We start from the raw sequence: 16,769 nt of genomic DNA, 5'->3' as shown, positions 1-16,769 counted from the left end.
AGAAAGAAAGAAAGAAAGAAAGAAAGAAAGAAAGAAAGGAAGGAAGGAAGGAAGGAAGGAAGGAAGAAACTGAGGTAAGCCAGGAATGATGACTGACACCTGTACTCCAGACCCTTGGGTGGCTGAGGCAGGAGGATTAATGTGGGGTTGAGGTCAACCTAGGCTCCAGAGACTGTCTCAAGTAAAATTTTAAAATGTAAAGGAAAGGAGAAACAAAAGAAGGGAGGGAAAGAGAGAAGAAATAAAAAGAGAAAAGAAAGTCGGGCAGTGGTAGTACACACATTTTTTTTAAAGGTGCACTTGGGAAGCAGAGGCATGTGGGTCTCTGAGTTCAAGGTCTGTAGGCAGCTAGGGCTACACAGAGAATCCTGGAGGGGGGAGGAACTGAGGCAAAGAAAAAACATGATTTACCCCAAACTAGACATCTAGAGGCAGGTCAGAAGCAAGCCTCCCTTCACCCACCCTTCTATTCCCTACATTCCCAGAAGCTGGCCCCCCACCTCTTCAATCTCAGGCTTGCTGCCATGACACCCATCTCTCTGAAGGTTGAGATAAGGGAGTCTGAGGGAAACCCCAGACTCCCTGTGTTCCTCCCTCTTCTGGAACCCAAGGCCTCACATGGGGTAAGATCCAAGTAAACAGGGACATCTCAGAAAAACACTGGGAGGCCTGGAATTTCCTTAATAAGATAAGCTCAGGAACTTTAGGAAGGTAGTTGAACTCTCCGGAAGGGAAAGGCTAATTAACATTCCTCAGATCACAGGCTGAGAAACTACCTGCCGGTGGGGGCACATTCCACAGGGTGGACCTTTGCCCATCTTCAGACCAGGGAAGTCCTTGTCACCTCATTTCCTAAAGATCAGTCAGTTTAAAAAGTCACACTGTTTTACCAATCACATTGTATCTAATGGCTGCTGCCCTGAAAATTGTATAAAAGCTCACTGAACAAGCTGTGTGGGGTCACCTCCTTTCCTGAGGGTCAGGGACGGCCTCAGTTCACTGAAATAAAAATCCTCTTGTTCTTTGCATCGATCAGGCTCCATGTGATTCACTCAGAGGGTCTCTGGTAAGTTAAGGCTTGTCAGGGTCTTACAATGGGGGTGGGGGATGAGGGGACATAGCATGAAGGTCCTTGAGATCACAGATTTCCAAAGAAACCAGGAGTGTCAAGCACACAGGATTGTCCTTCCATTAGGAAAGGTGAAAGCTTGTTCGTTCTTCCATCTACAAAGCTGAGACCTGGAAGTGATTAATAGCCTGGTCACCTGTGTTATCTGTTGGACCAGGCCATATCAAGCTCCTACAACCAGAGGTAGCTAGTAATCTAGTTGACCCTCATAGCCAAAGGCTGCCCCAACCAGGACCAGAGGTAGCTAATAACCCAAATGACCTCTATGCTATCTGTATGACTGAGACCAGGCCAGATCCTCAGGCCCTTGAGCTAGCACAGGTAGCCTATCTCTAGAACCTGTCTTCTTGGGAGAAGTGACATGTTTCAATGTAATTATGCTTCCTTGTGCAGTGGGGATTGTGTTACACCAGGAAACTTTTTTTCTAATTATATTGTACTTAAATACATTGGGAATAATGGCCTGCTATCAGACTCCCCAAAGTCTGACCCAGGTTGACATAGACAATCTGCCCCAGGTTATCATTCTTATCTTTTGGTGTATCTCACTGCCCTAAATGAGCCTACAGGGGACATCCGCATCCCAGCCTTGGCTTCACCATAGACCCCAGCACTGTACCTGCACAGTCCCATGTGACAGATACCTCACTGTAACATCCCTGCCTTATCTCTCACCTGTCCCACTTCCTAAGGGCCCAGCGTTCCTCCCACACTCCTGCTCCTGTCTCTGAACTATGAGTTTGAGGTCCCTTTACCTTCTACTGACTACCCCTCCTCAAGCAGCAGTTTCCAGCATCACCTCTTCTCAACCAAGATCTCATGGATCTGGGCAAGCATTTGGCTCCCCCTATGCCTGGAACCCTTTCTTTTCCTCTGGTCTTTCTAAAGCTTCCGGTTTCTTGGCCCAGAATCCTCTTATCTCCAGTCTAAAAGTCCTAACTGGCCCTTCAACACAGTTTTGGGGTTTCAGGAACTTGTGTACAATTGCGGGCTATGGTGGCGCTTGCCTTTAGTCCCAAAACTTGGGAGGCAGAAGCAGACGGATTTCTGAGTTCGAGGCCAGCCTGGTTTACAGAGTGAGTTCCAGGTCAGCTGGGGCTATACAGAGAAACCCTGTCTCAAAAAATAAAAAAATAAATAAAAAAATAAAAATAAATTTAAAAAAATTTAAAAAAAAAGAAAAAGAAAAGAAAAGAAATAGCCCATTGCTAGAGGTATTCTTGCCCTCCCCCAACAAAAAAAAAGCTTACAACTAGCTTCCCAGAGCCCTCATACCACCTTCCACCCAGGATCATGTGACCTTTACCACAGAAGTCACCTCAGCACCACAGACTTTGGGTTCTTTTCCCCAGGGTTTGGCATGATACCAGAACTAGTCCTCTTTCCAACCTGTTTCCTCTTAAACCAAGTCAGAGACTGAGGCCATCAAGGCTTTTCACACATCCACGATGACCTCAGAACACCACACACAATAGATGTTATCAAGCTATGACCAATGAGAGGTCAGTGGGCCTGGAGCCCTAGCAGGCACAACTGGGGACCTAGGAAAACTGAGCTTCCATGGAATTCTATTAACATCTTTTTTTTTTTAAAGATTTATTTGTTTATATTATGTATATGAGTACACTGTAGCTGTATTCAGACACACCAGAAGAGGGCATCAGATCCCATTATAGATGGTTGTGAGCCACCATGTGGTTGCTGGGAATTGAACTCAGGCCCTCTGGAAGAGCAGTCAGTGCTCTTAACCATTGAGCCATCTCTCCAGCCCTTCCTGTTAACATCTTAAAGGGTCCCAAAGAGTACTTTTGATTCAGCCAGTCATTCAACCTAACCTCCTTTATACCTTCTGTGAACCCAACGTGGGAAACAGAAAGATGGGCAAGATACAGTCCTCTGAAGTACTAGGGTTCTTCCCATTATATAGGAGAGACTACTGAAGTCTATGGTTAACTCCTGCCTGTAATTTAACAATTAATTGGTCAGTCAAGAAAAAGAATAAGATAAAACTCAGGGCCCTAGCTTGGGTTGGTTCAAGGGTTTGCAATGTATGCTTCACCTTGTGACTTCATCAGCTCCCTTTCAAATCAGCGTCCTCCTTTTGGGGCCAAATGGCAGAGAGAGAGCTGCCAATCGGCAGGCGCATACCTGTGGTACCAAGTCTGTGTTTTTCCCAAGGTGCAAACAGGGCTCCTGGCAGAAGAAAGGGGAGGGAAGCCAGGAAACTACAGCCTGTACATGCAAATGAGACAGCTGCATAATTAATTAACATCCAACAGTTTCATTAGGAGACAGAGCTTTGCGGCTGTTTGTCTTGGTTCAGAGAATAGGATCCAGCACTGTTCAAGCCTAAAGCTAGAGGTGCTGCCGACCACCACTGCTGGGGGCAATGTTTGTTGCTAGATGTGGCCCGGGGCAGCTTTGGTCCTATCTTAGAATGGGTTTTCCTGGACGACTTCTTACCAGGGATGATGAGCTTGTGATTGTCACATAGTTCCCTCTGCTCAGGCCTCACCCCATGCGTAGGTGTGGGAAGGGAAGGGGGCACCTCAGAGAGTGGAAGGAGAGTGTGCCTGGAGCATCTGTCTGAGCTATGGCTTCCCCCAAGGGGGTCAGTCTTCTCTACAGCTCTGAGAACAGAAGCCTTGTTTCCAGCATGGCCTCTAAGCACTGTAGGACACTGTAGGGGAACCAAAACCAAACCAGGACAGCTCAATCTCCAGCTCCCATGTCCCTCCCTCAACAACTCATGTTTTTCTATAAACCTGAGGGAGAGTGGAGGGATGGGCAGCTCCTTGCTAAGCCTTCTGGGAGCCTCTGTCCCCAACCCCAATCCCATCCTAGTTTGCTTTCCTGTTGCTGTGAGAAACACTGATGAAAAGCCAATTTGGGGAGAAAAGGAATTTGGGCTTAAACTTTTATTTCACAGTCTGTCACTCAGGAACATGAAGGCAGGAGCTCAAAGAAGGCAGATGGAGGCAGGCACTGAAACAGAGGCCATGGAGAAACACCCTTACTGGCTTGCTCCCCATGACCTGCTCTGTTTGCTTTCTCATACATCCCAAGACCACCTGCCCAGGGTGGCGCTGCCCCTGTGGGCTGGGGCCCCTCATATCAGTCACCAATCAAGAAAACACCACACACACACACACACACACACACACACAGTCTTGCATACAGGGAATCTGGTGGAAGCATTTTTTCCATTGATGTTCCCTCTTCCCAGATGACCCTAGCTTGTGTCAAGTTGGGAAGAAACAGAACAAAAACCTAACCAGCTAAGTTACATGGACAAAGAACATCATCAGAAGGAATCCTTGCAAACCTTCATGACCTGCCTCTGCTTCCCTTTCTGGAATCACCTCTGCGCGCCTCATTCACCCTGGCTTGTATCCACATCAGACTACCTCCACACCCCAGCACGAGTGGCCTCTCATGTCTCTGCTCCTCCTTCGGTTATGATGGCCCTCTTGCCCCTTCTCACCTGCCTGCAGACTCCTCTACATCTGTCAGAGTCCAGTGTCGATGGCCCCTCCTCTGGAGAGCCTTCCTTAACGCGCACCCCCCCCACTCCTCCATCCCCCACAAAGCTGGCTATTTTCTTCCCTCTTTTCTGCATAACATATGCAGTAGTTATTATTTTACTTGATTGACTCTGACCATAAGGGACTCCCTCACCCCTGGAGGGCAGAGACTTTATCTTCCCTGTCTCTGTATCATTAAGTCCTGGGCTACACTTCAAAAGTTTGCCAGATGAGTGAGTGAATAAATCTTTTAAGTGGAAAACACCTGTTACAGATCCTTGGCTTTTACTATTTCAACCAGTCAGAAGTTGATTCCCTCGCTAAATCGATGTCATATCCCTGCACTGGAGAAAGCATAGGGTTGGGAAAGGGACCCTCAATAGGACCGAGGAGATCAGGAACCAACAATAGTGGCTGGTCCCAGCAAGATAAGACCCTTCAATGGATAGCATAAAGCTCTCCATTGCTCCCCAAAGCTGAAGCAGCTGAAAGAACCCAGGGGCCTCTCAACCTCTTTGGCTATCAGAGTCTTTCACATGCCCTCACATCCCAAGTTCCAGCAATTTCTCCCCTCCAGCAGACACACGACAGGCATAGCTCCGCCAGAACCACTTGGAGGCAGAGGCAGGCGGATTTCTGAGTTCGAGGCCAGCCTAGTCTACAGAGTGAGTTCCAGGAAAGCCAGGGCTATCCAGAGAAACCCTGTCTCGAAAAACCAAGGATATTAGCAGTTGATTACCTGAAGCTTCACTGTAATTGAAAAAGAGCAACAGGCACATGGCTATTTTGGCTTCCCTTCCTGCCTCCCAGAAGGAGGGAGGGAACAGGACTCCTGTCTACACACAAGGCCTTGCTCCAGCCAGGTCTTCTTGATCAGCTTTTCTCCACATGCTCACACCACACACACACACACACACACACACACACACACACACATACCTCAAGGGTGATATTTGGGACTAAGCTAGCCCCATGGAGCAAGCTGCCCACAAGTCCACAGACACTACGGAGAAGTTTGGCAGCAGTGAGAGAGAAATTTATTTCACTTTTGAATGTATGCAAAGGGAGAGACAGATCCCAGTCCCCATACCACCACCTCGTCTATGGATTCTTGTCTTCACTGTGGTGTTATTCCACAGCTAAGCACGGCTAACATACATCAGCTTGTGAATTTCTAGTCCCAAGTTCACTGCTCCCAGAGAGACTTTGTGGTCAGGGTTGACAACTCTTCTTCCCTTCACCGCCCTTGGCCCCTCCCTGAGGAATTGGAGCAGAGAGGGTGTGGAAGGCAAGACTTTTAGCTGCCGTTCTAATCCAGCACCTACCACTCCTTGGAGAAAGATGCCAGGTGTCACAAGGTAGTCACTTCTCCTTTCCCCAGAATGCTATCTCCTGGGTGGAAGTCCAGTATCACCTTACACCCTCACATACACATCGCTGAGATCCTGGCTTCTTCCATGCCGCCTCTCCTTCAGTGGTCATAGATCCTGCCTTTCTTGTAGATGCCTAAGACAGCCTCCAGGCAGGGACCAGTGGGGACTCCTACCTCCAACTTTGTCTTCACAATGAGGTTGATGTGAGCTTTCTAAGCCAATTCTAATCATGCCTTCCCCCAACATTAAATCTTTTCTTTTCTGCCTAGGTCCTCAACATAGAACCAAAATCTCCCAGAATAAAGCATTGGCCCCTCCACTCCCCAGTGTAGCCTTCCCCCAGCCCCTGACCATCTCCGAACTTCTTTTAATCTCTCACCCCAGGGCCTTAGCTTGTGCCATTCCTTCAACTCTTTCCCAGTGTTCTCAAGGTCCTGGACCCCATGTACCGACTGCACCTCTAGCACTCGATACAGAGAAACGAGGTCTCGCCTAGGAAATCGATGGCTGAAAATGAGGAAAAGGGGAGTGGGAAAGTCCCATGGAATTGTAGACACTTCCCCACCTTATTTATTTACCTGTGGCACTTCCGTTCAAACCCTTGCCTTACACAGGTTAGGCAAACCACTGGGCTACCCGCAGCCCAACTCTTGTAAAAACGACCCAGAAAAGTGAGGCAACTCGGCCAAGGCCACACAGAGACTTATACCACATCCCATCACTCTTGGTGGTCTCAGAAGAGCCCAGGAAGACACTAGACAGAAGCCAAGGACGGACTGAGAACCAGGATGAGTCCAGCCAGCAGGGGGCAGGAGTGAGCCTTGGCCAGTACTAGGCTCTAGAGAAGGAAAACTCTGGCTAACAGCTTCAGTTATACAGTTTACTCCTCCCATTGCTTCAGGTCTAACCTTGAGCTTCATAACTTCCTGCGGCCTCTCTGGACGCCAAGAGCCATTCCCCTAAGGCCCAGGATTGAATAGAGGACAGCAAAGATAGCCAGCCCTAGCCCCAATTGCCAGAGACCAGAGATCCAGACCCTGGTAGGAGGAAGCTGTGGCCGGTAAGTAAAAAAATTGTAATAAGAATATGTCAGCTGGACTGAAGCAATGGCTTGGTCTGTAAAGAATTTGCCTTAAAAGCACAAGGACCTGAGTTCAAAACCCGGAATCCACTCCTAAGCCAGTATAACAAAGAAAGGAGGGTCCTTGGAGCTGGCTGGCCAGTCTGTCTAGTTTAATTGGTGAGTTCCAGACCAATGAGAGATGCTGTCTCAAAGGAGGTGGACAAGTTCTCTGAGGTGACACCAAGATTGTCCTCCAGCCTGACACACAGGAACGCAGCAGGCTTGCGCAGCGTCTGTCCTTCATGGTGGCCAACCTCTCTTTCTCTTCCTGTTCAGCCGATTCTAGTGAAGACCCCAGGGTAGTGAGGAGGAACTGGAGAGGAAATGAGGAACCAGCAGACAGCTGGGGTGCTGGCCACATACTCCCCAACCCTGGCAGCACAAGCCCCATCATTGGGTGCTAATTAAATCCCCCTAATGAGGAAAAACGGATGCAGGAGCTGGCTCCTCCGTGGCCTCCCCGGCCCACCGCCCTTGCCTCTCCATCGGACTTATCGCTCGTCACAGGATGTTTACAATAATTTTTAATTTGTGCAATTATTAATCACTTTTCTATCTCCCTCATTTGCATAATAATTAGTCATCTCACTGTTTGGCATGCCTGTGAATGACAGTGTTTTAAATTGAATTAAGATTTTAATATTCTATTTTCCTGCTTTCTTCCCCTCCACACGCTAATCAAAGTCAGATTTGGCAGCCAGAGGGAGGGTACAGAGAAGGTTGGCAGGCACTGGACTTGGCCCATCCTGTGCTCCTGAGAACCGTGCTGAGAACCGAGCCTGTGGAGAAGGCAACAAGCTGATCACCCTTACTCAAAACTGAGGCTGAAGGGGTTAACCCAGCCCTAGCTAATTGAGCAGAGGTAATGAGTGAGGAATGGGAAGGGGCAGCCGGGGAGGATGGAGGGTCACAGGCTCAGCAGCACCAGAGAGCAAGAAAAGTGCTTTTCATTTATTTTCTTTTCCCAAACAGGCTGCTTTTTGTAAGGGAACACTAGAGGGAACATTATAGGCCAGCCATTGATCCCCAGCTAGACTAGGTTAACTTTGATGGCTCTGAGTCCCGCAGGTGGGGAAGCAGGCTGTAGCAGCCTAAAACCCCATTCATTGCACCTCTTTCAACGTGCAAGACAATTCTCTGGGGCTGACTCCGGTTCTTCTCCACACACCAACAGGTCCTCTGCCCAAGTTGGGTATATGGGAGAGGAACAAGGAGTAAGGGATTTCCATGGACAAGGGACAGCAGACAGGCAAGGTGTCCCCTAGATTAGAGGCAGCTGTGGGTCTACAGATCATTTTCTAACCCTAAATTCTTCTTCTAATCACGCCAGGAATTCAGCCTCAGCCTGGAGGAGGGCCTGTTCTGTCGCTGCCTCCCTTTGGATTGCCTTTCGTGTTGCCATGGCGACCCCTAGGATACCAGGATACCCATTGCTGCTCCAGAATTCTCTGCTTGAGCAGAGTGGCTCTCCCTTCGGCCTGTTCAGAACACCTTTCTTTTTACTACGATATGCTCAGGCTCTGCAAAACCCAACACCAGTTTGTCCATACAGGTGAGTCGGGATGACATTGGCTCCCAGAGATAGGCTCTGCACAAACAATATGAAACCAGGCCATCCATCACAGCCAAGGGGCTGGAAACCATACTCCAACACAGCCACCAAGCTTTCCCCCACACAACACAAGGGCTTTCAACTCTGCACATGGGAACCGAAATTGGGAAAGTCCTCCCACCCCCAAGGAGGGAAAGATGAAAAAGGGTCTTGCCAGGAGAGCTAGGCAGGAAGAGTTTGCCAACACCCTTCTCCTCCAAGTGGCTCTGAAGCCCCTTCCTACAGTGGGTCAGGTCAGGCAGGGGGTAACCTTCTTTGGATCCCCTTTGGCTCAGGACATCCCTGAGCATACCTGCCCTCCTACTGACTCCTGCTGACACACCTGGAAGGGACTGGCCTCAGGGCTGGTCGATCTAGGAGCCCACACACCTAGCGACTGCCCAAAGGGATGACAATAGCAATAAAAGCCATCAGGATTTAGGAAAGGCACAGCCCAATCCAGGATGGACAGAGAAGCAGTGAGAAGCCAGGCCTGGAGCTAAGAACTGTGTTCCCGGAGCCAGAGAAAGCACTCAACCTCTCAGACCCAGACAGACTAAGGGAAGCCAAAGCATCACTCCAGGACATCAGCACTAAGGAAAACCCAGACTTGTATATAATCAAATCTAACCAGTACAGACCTGTTTCTGTATTCTTACTCCCTGGAATGAGAAAGGAGCTTTTAGAAGTAGTAAGGCCCATAGCTAGTGCTACAGCAGCCTCTGCTGGCCACCTTTGCCTTCCATGCTGTGCCGCTGTACCGGGAGCCCTGCATCCCAGTTGTTTGGGATGGTCCTGTTGACACCTGTTGTCTCAGCATCATTATTAATGCTGAGGACTCATTTTCAGAAGTACCCAAGTCCACACATGATTTCAGTAGCCTTCAGTCACAGCCAAGTTCCAGGTCCCAGAAAGCCTTCAAGAGCATAGAGAAATAGGTGGCACCGTTAAGGTCTCTGACGCTAGAGGCAAAGCCACATCTCTCAGACCATGGGAGTGAGTAATTCAGAGTCCTCTGTCCTGAGCCAGGACTAAGGTTTCTTAACAGTACCACCGTGGAGAAGATGCAAAGCAGGTGTGTGTTGAGTAAGAGGGAGGGGCCTTAGCAGAAGAGCCTAAAGAGGGTAAGAAGAGATGAGATGGAAGTATCTAGAGGGTAGGAAGTGACAAGGGTGTGACATGCTATTGCTGTATATTTCCAGCAGATGGCGACATAGAGCAGTCTGCATCCTGAGCCAGGGCTAAACTACAAGATCGCTAAAGAATACATTTCATAAGCGCTATGCCTACCCTCCCCAGGGGAGGAAAAGTGAAAGAGAGGCCAGGCCTATTAGCTCCAAGACAGTTGGACTCCTGGAACCGTCTGTCCTTTACCAGTGCCTGGGTGATTGATGAAAAGCTGCCAGGGAACCCTTCCTTTTTCCCTTACCCACTGGGTCAAGGATTCTGAGTACAGAGGTGAAGAGACTGGTGTGATCTGGGGGAACGTCTCCATGTTCTGTCATTCAGAGATGTTCATACAGATCAGCAGCATGATGATGGACAATATCCGCTTAACATCAGGATCTGCAGAATGTGAGGACCTAGGAACAGCAGCCATAGCTGCTATTTCATAGAGCTCTATCAGGCAGAGAGAACCTGAGCTGCTAATGACAGGTCTCCAGCATTTCCTCCTTCTGAGTCCCCTCCAAGCAAAACAGTGGCCAGACTAGGAGAAGTCCCAGAAGGCACACTCTGCCTACAAAAGCATATTACTATCACAAGGGCCCCAGTCCCAGACCACCTAGCTTGCTATCTACCAAGAGTCCCTAGGCATGTGGAGAGAGAAAATCTGGGGTCTTATGCTCCCTAGGCAGAAGGCGATTTTTCAGAAAAGGAATAATAAAGATCTCCAACTCTCAGGAAGATTTGATGCCTTCAAAAATGTTCAGTCCACATCCACACTTCATTCATGAATTAGTCACTAAGTCTTCAAGTTCACATTTGTTTAATTGGTTGTTAGTTGGTTAATCTTGCTTTGTATTAAAGGTTGGCCTCAAATTCACTATGTTAGCCCCAGCTGGCCTCAAACTCCCAATAATTCTCCTGACTCAGCCTCCCAAGTTGCAGAGATTACAAGCATAGGCTACCACACCCAGGTGCATGCTCACACTTGTTTGCCCAGTTCTTACCTATAGAGAAATCTTACGCTAGCATCTGGTTGAATTCGACAAATATTAAATGTCTTGTATGGGCCAGGCTTTATTCTGGTTGCTGGAGATTGTGGCCTCTGTCTTTAATAAATTCTAAGTCCACAGGCGAAGGAAAACATGAAGTTCATTTTACTACAGAGACCTCTACTAGAGTTGGGAATATAAATCATTGTGAGAGTGAGCCCCTGATACCACGGTGTCAGCAGCAAGGAGAATGTCCAGGAAGGAAATGACATTTGCGCAGAGTGCCAAAGGCTAAGAGTGGAAGGATTGGGGAAAGTAGAGGCCTGGAAGTGATGCTCATTCAGGGTGTGTGTAGTCCAGGGAGTGTCAGGAGGGGCTAGAGATGTCCTACAGGCTGTGGAGGCTCTGGAGAGGAGGCTGAGGATGCAGGACCTTATGCAAGGGCTTCTCCCAGAACCTGCTTCCAGCAGGTCATTCCTAACCGCAGCCTTCTCTCTGGTATCTGCACTCCTGCTTCTCCCTCCCCGGTGCTCACAAAAAGCCACAGACTCCCCGCCTCTGGACCTGGCAAAGCTACTCCATAAATATCTGATTGGACAGTTCCCTGGGTTAATGTGACCGTTATGTGACCCAGCACACAGGACCATCATCAGTTAGCCTTAGCTCATGAGATCTCTCCTAGGGAGCTAGAGAGCAAAGATCTGTATGCACCCTGGTCTCCTCCCACTCACGGCTCCCACCCAGCTGGTTATGAACCCAAGGGCCTCACAATCCCCAAACGGGATAAATGTTGGCTTCAGAGTCCCTGGAAGCTCAGGAAAGACTCAATCAGGAAGCAGAGCCCGTGCTGGGAACACTGCAAATATCTTAAGTAGAACTGGGTGGCGGGACCCCTCTGCAGCTGTGACAAGCTGGACATCACCTAGTAAGCCAGGTGGCTGCCTGACTAGTGACTTTCACAAGGAGGCGCCAAACTGTGACTCAGTTGACTAAGTGCTGTTCAGGCTCGATGGCTCCTGCCTGTCATCTCAGCACATTCAAGGTGGAGGCAAGAGGGTCAGGGGTTCAAGATTGTGCTTGGCTAATTGCAAGTTCAAAGCCACATAAAGAAAGGAGCCTGTGGCCAAGCCTGACAATCTGAGTTCCATGCCTGGGACCCACATGGCAGAAGGATAGAACTGACTCCTGTAAGTTGTCCTCTGACCACACATATACTTTCACACACACACACACACACACACACACACACACACACACACACACATACTCGCGCACACACATACACACTCACACATACATACACACACCCCATAAAAGTTCATTTAAAAGCACTGATTAACTTAGGGACAGCAAATATACCCCAGCAGATGAAGCATTTGCTTTAAAGGGCTGACTATCAGAGTCTGATCCCTGGAGCCTACATAATGGTAGAAGGAGAAACCCAACTCAACAAAGCTGTCCCCTGGCCTCCACACATAGGCGGTGGCATGCATGTTCCACGTCATATACACATGCACAAGAATGATAAAATTTAAATGTTAAAAATATTGATGAACCTCTGACACTGTGAGAGATTACTGAGATCATCCTCCGATTGAGGCCCCCTGAGCTTGCAGGCATCCTGGCTCACAAAAGCATTAGCTCAGCTGGAAAATTCTACTAAAAAAGAGTTCATCTGTTTTTATAAGCCTTGGGATGGATAATTCAGACAAATGATGAAGCCACTGGTAAAGACAATTGAAAATGGCTAGTGTTGCTCCAGAATGGAATATACATTTGTCCCAAGAGGGGTGACAGAGTGGGAAGTATTCAAACGTGAGGGAGTAGTACTTAACAGATACAGCTCTGGAATCGGTGCAGGGACTCATGGCTGCAGTCCCTCTCCTCCTCTGTATCTAGGATCAGTGTAATCAACACCGTCATTCTGTGCACCAGGGCAGGGCACTCTGAGTTCATAAAGAACAACAGCGGCTTTAGATTGGGTAGGAGGCTGAGTGGAGCACAACCTAGTAAACCGTCTTCCAGACTCAACGTCCTATTCTGTGATTTCAGGTTCTGAAAAGGAGCCAGATACTGGCAAACCAATGCAACTGGCAGAATGCAGCTCAACCCTCTGTCTCAGGAAACTTGGTGGGTGTACAGGGCTGGGTGGACTGGAAGTAAAGACAGGAAAGACATTTGAGGGATCAGGGCTTGGATATGCTGTACACCGTCCCAGACAGACAGACACACACACACACACACACACCCCACAGGACAGTCACATACACACACATGCATGCATACTTCACTGAGCACACACACACACACACACACATATGCCTATAGTTCTGTGCATATGTATAGTGAACTATAACTCACTGGATAGTCAGTCATGCTAACACACAGTGGAAACTCACAGTTAGACCTGAGACAAGTAGCAGAGAGAAGACTTAGCAATCTCAAGGCCTGATTATTTCCAGTCACCCATTCCCCTACATGCTGGTCATAACAGGCTATTGTTGGGGACACAGCTGTCTATTGTTCCTCTCCTGAAGCCAGTACAGTGGTCTTAATATATTGAGAAGTTCCATGGCACCCTAGGACACTAAGCTCAGAACTAATGTCTGTGTGTCATTCAAGAGCTGGGAAACAGAAGACAAAATGAGCAGACTCAGTGGGTCACAGCCCTCCCCTCAGCCATCTATGTATGCTGTGTGACTGTGGGTGGCTGTCCTCTGACCATCTCCCAACCTGATATCCCACCTCGTCAACCCTTCTCTACCCCCAAAATTCCTCCCCCGACCCCAATGCTGGCAGAGGACACTGGCTTTTGTCCTGTTTGTCTCGTATTAGTAGGTCCCCACTACAGCTGCAGTTGCCCACATGCTGGCAGCTACAGCCTAAGGCATCTGTTTCTATCTGAGGATTTGCTCACTCTCATCCTGTCTGCCCACTCTACTTGACACACACCAATCAAAAATGCCTCTTTCTGGGCTGGAGAGATGGCTTAGTGGTTAAGAACACTGACTGCTCTTCCAGAGGTCCTGAGTTCGATTCCCAGCAACCACATGATGGCTCACAACCATCTGTCATGGAATCTGATACACTCTCCTGGTGTGTGTCTAAAGACAGCTACAGTGTACTCATATAAATAAAAATAAATAATATAATTTTTAATTTCCCCTTCCTTTAACAGCTAAAGGCTGTCTGTCCTTTCTTTACCAGTCTCCCTTGAGCCTTAAACACCTGGCCTTCCACTTGGGTCTGATATCTGACCACAAAAAATCAGCTCACAGACCCATCCTTCCTTCCTGTCACTGTGGAGCCAGAGTGGCCTCTTCAAGGTCTTGGGGTGTATACTTGTAACTTTGATGAAAGCAAGGAACAAAAGCCCTGATGTTCTCCTTTCTCTACCCCTTAGGGGACATGGACAACACCATGCCTACTCCAACGTCACTGAAAGGTTGTCTTGCTTGACTCTCCAGGAGCCCAGTGTCAGCCATCTCTACCGTAAGCCACCCATTCTCAACAGCCACAACATTCAAGGCCAAAAGAAAGAACCAAACCAATCCTGGAATGTCTAACTGTTTTTGCAGCTTGGGATGTAGCTCAGTTTTTAGAGCAATTTCCTAGCGTGCATGAAGTGCTGGGTTACATTTACTGAACAAACCAGGCCTGTAATCCTATCATTTGGGAGGTAGAGGCAGGGAGATCAGAAACTCAAGGCTGTCTTTGGCTGTGTATGCTACCTAATGCTCTCTCAAAAGAAGAGGAAAGGAGGAGGAAGGAAGGAAGGAAGGAAGAAGGAAGGAAGGAAGGAAGGGAAGAAAGAAGGAAGGAGGGAGGGACGGAGCGGGGAAGAGGGGTAGAGAGAAGGTAAAAGGAAGGAGGGAGAAAGAAAGGGAGAGAGGAAGGGAGTAGATAGATGGGGATAGAGGGAAGGAGGAAGGAAGGAAGGAAGAAAAGAAGAAAGGAAGACTGCCTTTGCCATGTGCCCCTAAATGCAGAGAGCCAGCCCCATTCCACTTTAACCCTTCCACTCCGGGTCTCAGACTGATCTAGTCTCAAATAAATTAAAACTGGACCCATCTGGACATTGTCCCTTCCTTCCTTCCTCTCTCCCCTCGGAGGGTGATGGATAGCACAAAGCTGCCCACAGGTAGGAGGGCTGAAATGGACCTCAGTTCTTTCCCCTACTCTAGAGATTCTCTCTCCTGCAGACAGAAGATCCTACCTGCTTGATGATTCTTTATCCAATTCCAGACAGCGCGAGTCCTTGGCCGTCCCCATGAGGCTTGAGGACAGTGCCTCCAGTGGTCAGGTAAAGTTAAGGACTCCAACCAAGCCTCAAGAAGTACCACCAGCAGAGCACTGTCTGGCAAGATCATGAACATTTTAAGAGAAGAGACTATTAAGCACGTACTCATGCCAAGCATGATGCTAACCCCTTAGTTCCGATCTCCTCAGGAACGCAGAAAGGGGCATAGTTTACTGATTTTGCAAGTAAGGGCATTGTAGATCAGACAAGTCACTTTCTAGGGGTCACTGGCAAGTGTTTAGGAGACTTCCCTCCTCATCACATACACACATATCCATACTCACTTCCCCTACTTAACCCAGTAACGACTCCTCTGACCTAGTGAACTTCCTAGCAGCAGCAGCAGCAGCAGCAACAGCAGCAGAATGTCCCTGAGGATCTGGAAGAGGAGGAAATTGCCCCAACAGATGTAAAATACCGCCTGCAGCTGCTCGAGCAGGTTCCATTAAGGAGCACGAGTTCCAGTATACACAGCCAGTGTTACAAGCCTGGGTGGATTCCATTCAGCAAAACCCAGAGAGAATGGTTCAAGCCCTGGAAGATGGAGACTGTGACAAATCCTGAGCTCGAGTGCTCCCATTCAGGTAGGACTTATGGGTGGGGGCCGGGTGGAAGATGGCACTGAACATAAACCGAAGTCTGAGCCCCTCGTCCCCAGAGCCCTTTTTTAATCCTATACAGGAGCATCTCTGTCCCAGTCAGATCCCAGTGGTGTGACCACTGTAGAATACAGCACAGACTAAACGCTTGTTCTTGCCCTCAGCACTCCTTCAGGCATTGCCTGGCTACAAGGGTTTAGCCAGGATCACTCTGGAGGGTGCTGTACTGCCTACTGTCCCTCCTTTGCCTTCCCTACTTCTTGTTTTGACTGGGCCTGATGGCAGCCCTGCAGTCCAGGCTTTTAAAATAAAGGGGCTGTGCTGGGCGGTGGTGACGCACGACTTTAATCCCAGCACTTGGGAGGCAGAGGCAGGCAGATTTCTGAGTTCGAACCCATCCTGGTCTACAGAGTGAGTTCCAGGACAGCCAGAGCTATACAGAGAAGCCCTGTCTCGAAAACAAACAAACAAACAAAAAAAATTTAAAAAAAAAAATAAAGGGGCTGGGCTGGAAAGATGGCTCAGCGGTTAAGAGCACTGATTGCTCCTCCAGAGGTCTTGAGTTCAATTCCGAGCAATTACATGATGGCTCACAACCATCTGTAATGGGATCCGATGCCCTCTTCTGGTGTGTCTGAAGACAGCTAGCTACAGTGTACTCATCTACATAAAATAAATAAATGAAATAAATGAAGGGGCTGACTGAGGCTCGGATATAGCTTAGCGGACAAATTGATTGTCTAGCATGAGTGAAGTCCTGGGTTCAGGCCCCATTATTGCGTCTCCAAACCAGCCTTGGCTTGGAGAGGGATTCTTAGAGAAGGGGCGTCTGGGAGTGGCGAAAATGACTCAACAAGTCAAATTGTAGGTCGAAGCTAGCGGCCTATGTTCTGCTCAAGGCGGCTTTCCAGCATGCTTTTTCTCTAGTCTGCTTTCTCTGGAGATCTCCAGACAGGCTCTCTCTCTCTCTCTCC

At 48.6% G+C, this 16,769-nt stretch overlaps 1 protein-coding gene and 1 long non-coding RNA gene across 10 annotated transcripts in view; one reads left to right on the top strand and one right to left on the bottom strand.

Moving 5' to 3' along the window:
- Positions 1-7,656: 7,656 nt before the first annotated feature.
- Positions 7,657-8,515, bottom strand: LOC116073551. Its single transcript, XR_004111868.1, has 2 exons — positions 8,453-8,515; positions 7,657-7,928 (listed from the first exon to the last, which is right to left on the bottom strand). It is a non-coding gene; the product is annotated as an uncharacterized LOC116073551 (long non-coding RNA).
- The window catches only part of LOC116073550, a 16,994-nt gene continuing 7,978 nt past the window's right edge, over positions 7,754-16,769 (top strand). Inside the window, exons 1-5 of one of the 9 annotated variants that reach the window (XM_031345592.1) lie at positions 7,754-8,011; positions 8,480-8,701; positions 14,300-14,388; positions 15,081-15,199; positions 15,531-15,780. In XM_031345592.1, coding sequence (XP_031201452.1) covers positions 8,550-8,701; positions 14,300-14,388; positions 15,081-15,199; positions 15,531-15,780 — 610 coding nt within the window. In that variant the 5' untranslated portion in view covers positions 7,754-8,011; positions 8,480-8,549. Of the gene's footprint in view, positions 8,012-8,479; positions 8,702-12,948; positions 13,027-14,299; positions 14,389-15,080; positions 15,200-15,530; positions 15,781-16,769 lie in introns of those variants that run through there. The other 8 variants (XM_031345584.1, XM_031345586.1, XM_031345585.1 and 5 more) reach the window with 8 other exon arrangements.

Source organism: Mastomys coucha, unplaced genomic scaffold (assembly GCF_008632895.1).
Source record: "Mastomys coucha isolate ucsf_1 unplaced genomic scaffold, UCSF_Mcou_1 pScaffold23, whole genome shotgun sequence".
NCBI lineage: Eukaryota > Metazoa > Chordata > Mammalia > Rodentia > Muridae > Mastomys > Mastomys coucha.
This window is presented reverse-complemented; position numbering and strand designations above follow the sequence as displayed.